The sequence below is a fragment of the Gymnoscopelus microlampas genome, assembly GCF_963454915.1.
Source record: "Gymnoscopelus microlampas genome assembly, chromosome: 24".
Lineage (NCBI taxonomy): Eukaryota > Metazoa > Chordata > Actinopteri > Myctophiformes > Myctophidae > Gymnoscopelus > Gymnoscopelus microlampas.
This window is the reverse complement of record NC_139961.1, coordinates 13,513,190-13,525,272: the sequence shown is the minus strand read 5'-3', so window position 1 is coordinate 13,525,272 and position 12,083 is coordinate 13,513,190. Positions and strand designations below refer to the sequence as shown.

The 12,083-nt window shown below is 40.3% G+C and overlaps 1 protein-coding gene across 2 annotated transcripts in view; it reads left to right on the top strand.

The window, feature by feature from the left end:
- Positions 1-12,083, top strand: part of lrrfip1b (leucine rich repeat (in FLII) interacting protein 1b) — a 67,790-nt gene that overhangs the window by 29,234 nt on the left and 26,473 nt on the right. For both annotated transcript variants that reach the window (XM_084050703.1, XM_084050702.1), the window contains exon 3: positions 7,057-7,107. In XM_084050703.1, the coding sequence (XP_083906829.1) occupies positions 7,057-7,107 (51 nt within the window). The remainder of the gene's footprint in view (positions 1-7,056; positions 7,108-12,083) is intronic.

The following is a 12,083-nucleotide window of genomic DNA, read 5'->3' as shown; positions in this document are numbered from 1 at the left end:
GTCTGTGTTGCGGCTTTAGATTCAAGCTAAATAAACAGTTGTCTTTTATTTGTTTGAAGTTACAAGGCTTTCATTGGATGACATTAGGGATGCCTGCTCTCCTGTGCATGATTGTATCCAGCCTACACTGTCAAATCCTCAGCGTTAATTTAACTCAAGCGAGTGTACAAATGCAAGAAAATGGGTCCATTATTTGGTTCCATTTGTATACTCTCTGAGTCAAATTAACGGCATGGATTTGACTGTGTAGTGTACTACTACTAGAGGCTTGTTTATGTGTCGCAGCCCCCCCTCCTGCGTGGGGGTCTGGTCTTACAGTCATGGATTAGACCCCCACCTCAGACTGACTGCAGATCTCCTACTAATCCATGTCTGGTAGAATATCCCCTCATATATCGACTCTGTCGGGTGGAAACCTCAATACAGTAATGCCAAAACTGTTACTTTTCGGGATTCATATTCTAAAATGTCAAAAGTAGATCTACAAGCTCGAAACGTGCTTCATGAAAAAAACACCAAAAGTAAAAATATTAAGATAAGAGGTTTCTGCCCGACAGCAACAATATACTACAGTGCATCCCGGTATTGGTATACTGTATGCATGGATGTAGCATGCATATTTATATCTAGGACATGTTGGTTATTATATGATATAGAATTTATTTCTATACATGTAGTGCCTGTGTGGACTTAGTGCACGCTGGTATGAAGCTGTTTTTGTAACTGTTAGGATAATATATTGTTATTATCATGACATATTGTGATTGATAATGTGTTATTCTTACTGGCATGCATGTGAGTGTTCTCCTGACATGGTCTGGAGAGATCCGTTTGCTCCGCTGTGCAGGGAAAATACTACTTAACTGACATGAAGAGAGAGAGAGAGACGATTTCATAAATCAACATTTTAACATTTCAGCAATCCCTTTGGCTGGCAGGGGGTCTATTATTGTGTGTGTGTGTGTGTGTGTGTGTGTGTGTGTGTGTGTGTGTGTGTGTGTGTGTGTGTGTGTGTGTGTGTGTGTGGTGTTCCACCCATTGTGACACACGGAACGGATTACATGCAAGTCACATGACCTGGAACACACACACACACACACACACACACGTAGTGTTGCCACCCTCAGCAGTCTGCTCTTAATCCCTATAAGTGCATGTATGACAGTAGCTTAAGTGTCCATAATGGTATGTATGTATGTGAGGTTTGACGCGTATGAAACCTGGGGCCAGAACACATTTATTTTCCACTCCGTCCTGGGAAACCAAACCCTACATGCTCCAGTGGAGAAAGCAGTGGTTCCCAAACCTTTTTAGCAGAGAAAATAGCTATACTATTGAAAATAGCCGATTTAGAAGCATATGCGTTGGGGTACTAATTATGCAGAATGTCCCATTTCAGGTTTTCAAATGTGTAAAAAAGCTCACAGTGCGACTCATTGTGAGCTTGTAGATCTGCTATTTTCAAATGGCCGAAAATAAATGTACTTAGTTACTTTCCACCACTGCTGTTCGCTTAGTTGTCGTAGTGGGGGAAAAAAAGAGCCGTTATTTTCCAGTCCGTCTAGGAAAGCAAAGCGTACATGTTCCAGTGGGAGAGAGTTGTGTCTTAAGTTGACTGGAATGTTACATGGAACAGACACCATGAAGGATAGGTTTCCCACTGCGATTCAGACACGTGTCCATGCTGGCAGTGGTGGAAGACGTACTCGGATAGTTTTTTATTTAAGTAAAAGTAGCCATAGCACTAGATAATTTAAAAAAAAAACTCTGTTACAAGTAAAAGGCCTGTATTCAAAAAATGAGTATTGGCATCAAAACATACTTACAGTACCAAAGTAAAAGTACCAAAAAAGCTTTTAGAATTGGATAAATGTTTTCAAAAATGGAAGATATTTTCGAATAGCTGGAGTATAAAACAGGACATACAGTGAGTGGTTAATGTATGTTTTTGGAATAATAATTGAAATCGGCAAAGTAAGAATAAAAAGGTACAGTAGGCTAACTTGCCTTTGAAATGTAGTGGAGTAGAAGTATGAAGAATAGTAGTACAGTATATGCATGTAAAAGTAAAAGGGCAGTGAAATTGTTCTTAAGTGCAGTACTTGAGTAAATGTACTTAGTTACTTTCCACGACTGCATGCTGGTGTGTGTATGTGTGTGTGTGTGTGTGTGTGTGTGTGTGTGGTCCCTGCTCTGTGTCGCTTGTTGTTTTTTCCATCGCACAAGTGTTGAATGCACAGTACAATCCTCTGTGTTAAGGCTGTATAATCCGTGAGATTCGTGTCCTTTTCCTGGATTCAAACCAAGGTCTCCTGCACGGGAGACACAACATTTCTGTACAGGGGATATATTGCGCTTTGAGTTTCAGGCGATACTAATTGTGAACCAGTATGTGTCATACCAGGGTCTAAATGCCTCAATGGATGTGTGCGGAGACCACCTCCAAGCACTGCACATGGACACGTTATAGTATTAAAGCGCCACTATGTGACTTTATTTAAATTAATAAAATCCAATCTGTATGGTAGAGTATGTTAATACTACGGTATAACTTATACAATTGGGGTGGTTGTATTTTATCTCCCTGCTCTTCTATTGAGACATTTAGATTGTGTCTCACCTAGACACCTGGATCTGACATGAAGTTTGACCTGATGGTCAAGATTCAGTTTATCCCCTGAGCAAGCAGGCAGGCTCTATTAGCTCAATGGTGAAAATGTCAGCACTTGCGCGGGAAACCGGGTTAAAATCCGGGGTAAAAGGAGGAAAGTTGCATAGTGCAGCTTTAACATACTGTACAGATGTACAGTTATTGTATTAACATTTGTTTGTGCACTCTCTGCCTTAAACATTTATAACATTTATACATTCTTTTAAGGATCACTGAGAATTGTGCTGTGTATGTTCAGGATCTGCTAGGTAGCATTTTGCTCTGGTGACAGCCGAACTGGATCTACTTTTCCAGCAAAAAAAATGTCAGCACTTGCGCGGGAAACCGGGTTAAAATCCGGGGTAAAAGGAGGAAAGTTGCATAGTGCAGCTTTAACATACTGTTAAAGCTGCATCTACTTTTCTGGATCTACTTTTCCAGCAAAAAAAATCCCTCTTCGAATAAGTTGCACTGCTCGCACGGCCCGGGAGAAGAGATTGACGTTAAACCAATCCCACAATGTTTTTATTTTGAATAGACGACCGCCGCTCTGTCCAGTTTTAGTTCTGTGGGAGATGCACAACAGCACCAGAAGTGATGTACTTGTAAACATCTGCACACATTTGCATTGCAATGGAAAACCCAAAGGCGGACTGTCCAGTGGTGGAAAAAGTACTCAATTTGTTTGCTTAAGTAAAAGTATCAATACTGCAATGTAGAAAGTGAAAGTCCAGAATAAAAGAATTGCTTGAGTAAAAGCACAAAAGTATTGATATCAAAATATACTAAAAGTACAAACGTAAAAGTACTCATTATACAGAATGTCCCATTTCACAAGTTTTCAAATGTACAGTATACAAATCTTTTGAAAGTAGCAGATCTACAAGCTCACAATGTGTCGCTTGTGAGCTTGTAGATCGGCAATTTTCAAAGTTCAAATGGCCGAATGTATATAGGGCTGAAGTGGTTAATGTATGTTTTGTAATAATAATCTAAATCTACAAAGTAACTACAGTATTCAAATAATTGTAGTGGAGTAAAAGTGTAATATTTGCCTCTGAGATGTAGTGGAGTAGAAGTAAATACTGAAAATTGGAAAGAATCCACTAAAGTAAAAATACCTCAAAATTGTAGCCTACTTAAAGTACTGTACTTGAGTAAATGTACTTTACACCACTGGTTCTGTCCCACATTGGCCCGTATAAACCTACCGATATAGACCTACAGTACACAGCATTCAAGGGAAGGCCAGTATGGGTGCGATGGAACTTGTGCGATGGAAAACCTTTGTCTCTCTGTCTCTCTTATGGTAAAAGCCTTGCTGTGCCCCCTCACCCCCACCCCACTCTTATCCTGGACTTTTAACCGTCTAATGCTTATTTTCAATCTTTCTGTCCTTTTCCCCTCCTCCTGGGGCCTTGCAGGAGGACAGCGAGAAGTATTCTCGGCCCTCAAGGAGACACACTTCGGTCTGTATTCTTCCTCTCTTTTCCTCTATCTTCTTTTCTTTCTTTCTTTCTTTCTTTCTTTCTTTCTTTCCCTTTTCTTTGACTTTCACTCTTGTCTCTACTACTACTACTAACCCATCTGTCTTTTATTTTCTCGGTTTTCTTAATGTGTCCACCTTGCCGTAAATCCACCGCCGTTTACGAGGGACATCAGCAGGGTTTAACCCATTAAGACCGGGAACGCATCTGTGTCATTCTAAGATTTCTTCGACTATTCAAAAAATAGCAGATCTACAAGCTCGTAAGTTCCGCGCTACGAGCTTGTAGATTTTGTGCAACTCTTTGAATATATATATATTTGAAATGGAACATTTGTAACTCAAATCTTTGCTTCTGGGGGTCCCTGGAACAAAACATTTTGAGATGGGGGTCCGTGGCCAAATACCATTTTGGGGGTCCTTGACATGAAAAAAGTTTGAGAACCACTGATATTACTGCAACAGAGATTTAGAGGCCATTTGTAGAATCCCCCGGAAGCAAAGATTTGAGTTAAAAATGTTCGCTTTAAAAAATATCATATACATTCAAAGATTTGCACAAATTTTCATGATTTAAAAAAAAAATGCAGATTGCCGCGTGCCGCGCTATGAGCTTGTACATCTGCTATTTTTGAATAGCCCAAAGAAATTTACTAAAATGACAGAGATGCGTTCCCGGATTGAAGGGGTTAATGTGTCTTCTCTCTCAGAGCCACAGACCACAGAACTGACAGTCTGCTCAGTGATGACGTGAAGATGGACTGTCTGAAGTCTCTCTGTTGACAGCCAATGGGGCTTTATGGACTCATAAATCATAAAGAGAAAGTTTTGTTTTTTAACCTTTTGAACCGGCGTTCATCTCGGAGCCTTGAGTACCGATCTGAAATGGAAAACGTACGCAGACAGTTGTTTGCTCGATCAGTAGACTTTTAAATGTAAAGGGATATTTCACTTTCAATTTTTTAAGTCATTTTATCGTTTGCTTAGGCGTTTGGGAGCACCCCGGACGTGAGGGGGCCGTGTTTACAATAGAAAAATGTAATGAAATGAATGAAAAAAGTAATAGAAAAAACATGGCCCCCTCACGTATTGGGAGGGCAGTATGAGTCACCAGAACCAAGGACTGGTGTTTTCGATGAGTCTAACGTGGTAAAAATAGAGTTTGAAGTTACAATGGGTTTATATAGGAAGGGTGCGTGTCTGATAAAATGAATATCAAATATCTGAATACTGAATCGAGCAACTCAAAAACTGTCCGGGGTGTTCACAAAAGCCTGAGTAGACGATAAAATTACCTATTTAAAAAAAAGTGAAATATCTCTGTAAGTTTATGTTTGGAGTCAATCTTTTGCTTCCATCCAGTCAAAAAGATGTCCCTCAGTGGTGGATTGACTCCATGGCCCAAATGTGTAAGAAATAATGAGACAAATCCTGGATTGGAACTTTATGGGGCTGTGTCCTCAAGGTAATTTTTTTTTCTTCCTGAGACCAGCGTAAGTTTTGAATTGTTATCAATGGAAGTGCCGCATATTTACAATATTATACTACAAACGCAGGCAGCGCTTCTATTCTACGTTGACCTGTGTATGTTTCATATCAGTGGTTCTCAAATTGATTTACAGACCTCTAAGGGTCCATTTGGTAGGGTCCCTGGACCCCACTTTGAGAACCACTGTTTTATATGGTCGCTGAGAGCTGGAGATTTTCCGTTTTGGCCGTTTGGATGAGCGTTTTAGAAGAGCAGCTGAAAAATCCAGCACCTGGCCTAGTGACACACTTTAACTAAGTTCACATGTCCATCATCCTCAGTTCGTGTGTCATTGCTGACATCTTAACCCATTGAGACCTGAAGCCGATTCTACATGTCTCCTAAATCTCAACAGTATTCTGAAAAACGTATGTTTCTATATCAGTGGTGCTCAATCTTTTTCATGTCAAGGACCCCCAAAATGATACGTATTTGGCCGCGGACCCCCATCAAAATATTTTGTTCCAGGGACCCCCCAGAAGCAAAGATTTGAGTTAAAAATGCTTGTTTTAAAAATATATATATTCAAAGATTTGCACACATTTTCACGATTTTTCAAAAATAGCAGATCTACAAGCTCGTAGCGCGGCACTCGGTGCCGCGCTACGAGCTTGTAGATCTGCTATTTTTGAACAGCCCAAAGTGTAAAATAATGATTTTTAGCTCAAATCTAAAAATGACACAGTTCCAGGTCTTAATGGGTTAATTTAGTGAGGCATTCCATTCTGCTGGTTATAATTAATTAATAATACAGGAGAGGCTGTGATATATATATCAGGATTATATCACAGCTACGGGTGGGGTTGTGTACTGTATGTACCCACACAGACGTGATGCAATATAATAGATAACAGCCTCGAGAGTGTTATTCCTTGTGGATCACAGCGCTACTAAAGTTTAGCAGCCAGATTCATCCTCAATTCTGACCAAAAACATTAGGTTGCTAACCAAAACCTAGCAATGGTCATAATACGACGGAGAACTCTGCGTTCAAATGTGGAGTTATATAACCGTGATATAATGGCATACACAGTCAAATTCTTAGGACCCGCATTTGGTTCCATTTTTAAACTCTTCAGAGTTATATTAACGCAAAGGATTTTTTTGGCATGTGTACTTTATATTAACATAGCAGTATAGTATATTGGTCCTAATATAAATTATACGTTATACTTATGTGCTACTGTGTAGCAGTAAAACTCCTGTGTCATTGTAAAGCCGTAGAGAAGTTTTAAACATAATACTGTTGTTTTGACCTCTGCTCTCCTCGCTAATCGATGGGCTGTCATCTTGGCACTCCAGGAATTTAAAGTCTTCTGTGTGTGTGTGTGTGTGTGTGTGTGTGTGTGTGTGTGTGTGTGTGTGTGTGCGTGTGTGTGTCTCTCCCCCCAGATCTCTGACGATGAGGAGCGCATGTCAGTTGGAAGCCGAGGAAGTCTCAGGGTCAGTACCACTTCACACGTGCACGCGCGTGCGTGCGCACACACACTCTCTCTCTCACACACACACACACACACACACACACACACACACACACACACACACACACACACACACACACACACACACACACACACACACACACACACACACACACACACACACACACACACACACACCCACACACACAGTCACGTGCCCCATTGACCTGTTAAAATGTGACCTCGAGGTTAACACCAGAGAGATACACTGACTGATGAAGGTGTGTGTGAGTGTGTGTGCACTCGTGTGTGCGTGCGTGCATACTGTATATTCAGGCAGAAAGGCTTCATATCAGGTTTTAAACATACACACCAGGTTTGTGTTCTCTAGTCATCATTACTGTGGGTTTATACTCGATGTTCACGGCTAAGCATCACAACATTAGCTTCTGCTTCATGATAATTCACTATTTTCACACACGCATGCTAAATAGAAGACTAAAGCTAAATAGATGAGCTCTATGTGTGTGTCAGTTTTTAAGAGGACACACCTGTCTCAGCTAACTTCACAACGCCGCTAACCAAACCATTTTGTATATCAGTGAAATGAACACACTCCTTCAGGCTAAATGGAAAAAAATACACATTGTATGAATATTATCAGCTTTTTACATTGACATTAACTTCTGCAAACCTGTCAGTACTGTTTGGGTTTCGTGGTAGAGCACTCGGTAGAGCACTCGGCTTTGGACAACAAGGTTCTGGGTTCGATCCCCGGGCACCGGCAACTCAGTGTATGAGTGGCACGGCTTGGGTGCGGCAAGTCGTGCGGTAAGTACTGGGAGCTGATGGTAGGTGTGGCGCTCCACCTCAGCGATCCATCTCAGGGGTTCTAGCGCATTGACACGGGGACAGACTCGTTCTGGCTGAATAAGCCACTCCAACCTACATATGTACTTACTTACTTACTTGGACATAATGCAAATAAATGAGTGTCTATATCTGTTAAGTTGATTCAGGATGTTCAGGACTTCACAGTATGTTGTAAATGGAGTCAGATTACATTAGATTCCATGCGTTCCAGCGTGACAGCTGATGTAAATCAAATAGAGTAGACCAGTGTTAACGAGAATGACAGTACACGTTAATATTTTAACCCATAATTGAATGACGTCAGGAGACCTGCCTACAAATAGACACAGAAAGTACACTGCTGCTCAGGGGCTGGACACGCATATGTGCTCAATATTTCTGGAGTGAAGAAACCTTACTATTACTACTAACTGCAGTCAGTGGTGGAAAGTAATTAAGTGCATTTACTCAAGTACCGTACTTCAGTAAAATCTTTAGGTATTTTTTACTTTACTGGAGTATTTCCACTTGTCAGTACTTTTACTTCTACTCCACTAAATCTCAAAGGAAAATTTAGTACTTTGACTCCACTACAATTATTTGACAACTTTAGTTCCTAGTTACTTTGTTGATTTAGATTAGTATTACTAAACATACATTTACCACTTCAGCCCTATATACATTTCGGCCATTTGAAAACTTGTGAAATGGGACATTCTGCATAATGAGTACTTTCTACATTTAGTACTTTAAGTACATTTTGATACCGATACTTTTGTACTTTTACTCAAGTCAATTTTGAATTCCGGACTTTTACTTGTAACAGAGTATTTCTACATTGCATTATGATACTTTCACTTAAGTATAGGATTTGAGTACTTTTTCCACCACTGACTACAGTGCACTATTTTATGACTACAGACTACCACTACTACTACCACCACCACTACTACTACTAATGTTTCTACCATGCCTTAGTAGTCTGTGTCCAGGCTTAGTAAAGGCCTGGTCTTTTTTGAGCTTAACGCAGTGTGAAATTGGTTGTTTGTGACGCCACCCTAACTGTCTGGTATTCAACCCGACTCTGTTTGAACAGCATTACTGTCTGCTCATTTCACCTGTCCATATTCTGGATGTCCTCTTCTCACCATATTTGTGTATATTTTAATAAATGTGCTGCTCTCAAACTAGTTAAAAGGCACCACTAACAGTCCAGAGTTTACCTAAAAGGTTTATATCTACAATCAATGTTATATTTGAATTGCAAAGAGGACAACATTCTCATAACCTATAAAGTATACGGACAGATTTTTTTTGTTTTTAGTTTGACTCATCTCAGTCTCCTGTAAAGTGTTATTTTAGCATTAGCGGGGGTTGTATTATCACAGAGTAGATCAAAGGAAGACGCTAAGGCTTGTTGGCTGTTGTTTCAACATTGTTGCGTTAGCAATGTTTGCTGATGCCTCAGGGCACAGAACAGGAAAATCCAGACGTCGGGTGTTTTCGTCAAAGTGTTTTCCTTGGCCTTATCGACCTCTGTCTGCGCCGCCGCTGAATAATGGGAATGCAGACGCGCATGTTTTCATCTCAAAATGTGTTTTTTTTCCCCCGCACGCTAACATAACATACTGCATTTTCTTCCTTTTGCATCTCATATATCTCTCTCTCTCCTTGTCCTCTATACCAGTGGTCCTTGAGGGAGTTCCAGGGGGTCCCCAGCTAAATGAAGGATAGTTAGGAACCAAATGGACCCTTATGGGTCTGTAACGCTGAGAGTATACAAATGGAACCAAATGGACCTCAATGGGTCCATTTGGTCCCATTTGTACACTCTCAGAGTTACCGAGTTATTAACATTGATTTTATAATATAAATTGGGGTCCCAGTCCTCCCAGAGATAGGAATGCCATTAAATGGGGGTCTGTATCCTAATGCATGTTAAACTGGGGGCCCTTGAAATTAAAATGGTTGATAATCACTGCTAGAGCCGTAAAAAATCTTCTCTTATCGGGGTCCCTGGCATATCTTTTCAAATGGGGGTCCGCGGGCTAATAAGTGTCAATGTGGGGGTCCTTGACGCGAAAAAGGTTGTAAACCACTGCTCTGTCTGTCCCTCTGTCCCTCTGTTTCTATCACCCTTCCTCCTTATCGCTTTTATTCCCCTCTTCTCCCTAATTTCTCTCTCTCTTTCTCTCTCTCCCTCCTCTCATGCCTCTGGGTGTGGTGTTGCTCCACAGGGCCTCAACTCTTCAGATCTCCACTGCAGCACCAGCAGTCTTCCATCTCTTAGACATCATAACTCCACTCACAACGGACGGGTCTGTCCCTCTCTTTCTCTCTTTCCTTCACCCTCTCCACCTTCCCTTCCGCTTGCAGAGCTTCCCTTGAGCAAAGGCACTGACATCTGTCAAAGGTTCAGTGGCCAGTGTGACTAATGTGTGAATTTGTTATGTAAATATGACGTCCACACACCCCCGCCCCCCCTTCTGTCTGCAATAAAGGTGTGTTTTTAGAGACAGACTGTCTGGTTCAGATAAAGTGTTAATCCTGCAGATTTTCTGTTTGGTGGTTTGGCGCCGCCATGTGGTCACTGGTGGTCACACATGTTTATGAGTTTGTTGTATTCACCTGTTTCCTAGGCTGTGTGTTTTCCACTTCCTGTCGATTTGATCCAATGAAATCCAATGAAACTGGTCAGATGACCAATGATATCCAGTGAAATCGACAGAAAGTGGAAAACACACAGCCTAGGAAACAGGTGAATATCACCTGTTTCCTAGGCTGTGGCTGTGGCTGGGCAGTTAACTGAAATATATATATATCAAAACCAGTATTTAGAACCAGTATTTAGACTTATAACTGCATAATCGAGAAGCAAGTTTTTTTTTTTAAATATTTTTTTCGTATTATATCAACAAATCGACAAACAATATTTATTTCTTTTTTAATGATCGACTAAATTGATTAGTCTGATCAACCTCTTAACGCTGTGTGATACTTTGTTGTACAATGGTGACGAGTTGTGAGCTTGTAGATCGGCCATTTTTGTTTAAAAACAACAACAAAACAACAAAAAAGAACACTTCAAATCGAGGCAAAGGTTTGTAATAATCATGATATTGTTGTAAAGACATATCGCCGAGCCCTATCATGTAATAATGCAAACAATCTAGGCACTCCTGGTTCAGATGTAAATGGTTTATTATCCTCCAGATGAAATTCAAACTAGTGCTAGTCTGTTTAGTTATATTAGTCACCGGCTCTTCTCTTCCGCATTCGACTATAGCTAACAGAACACAATTACATTTTATGGGTGCGTTATATAAAAATATCATTAAATGCAATATTTCTTTAATAAACTAATCTTAAGGATCAACACTTTAAATGAAGATGAATAATACCAGTCCTCAGGCAAACTTGCTCTCCTAGTTCCTTCGCACCTCTCCTCTCCTCTCCCCTTTCCTCGCAACCTTGACCAAGCAGCACCCTCTGTCCTAAGGCATCCATTAGAATGTGTGATGTTACGTTTTTTTTTTTGTGTCTTTTCGATATCTGAAACACTATTTATCCCAATGACTTTTGCATTTTATTTTCTTCTATTATTTTTTCCGTTCATCATCTTTGCCTTTACTTTATATATGTGTGTGTGTGTGTGTGTGTGTGTGTGTGTGTGTGTGTGGGTGTGTGTGCGTGTGTTTGTAAACTACATCACATCTTATTTATCATTTTTATGTCTTCCTTTCTGTATGTAGCCTTCCATGCTCTATATCGATGGTCTACGTTCTCACAGTCACAGGGTTGGTCTCTCTGTCTCTTCTCTAGGGCTGGGCCCATAATGGAATTATCAGTACCAGTTATTACAAGAGGAAGAATTTAAAAAAAAATGTAATATCAAATGATGTTGAACAAATAAAAAAACAAGATACAATATTTTACAAAAAGTATGTAAATATTAATCTAAAATAAGGGGGTATTTCTATATTCCATGTTTTTTAGAACACCATCAAGAGAGGTAGAGATATCTGCTTTACCAACACATTCACATTTAAAGCAAGTGGCTTTTATACATTTCAAAGAACCCCCGGTTTGGCATGCAGAATAGGCCACGGAACCGCATAACTCTGACCGTGTACAAATGGAACCAAA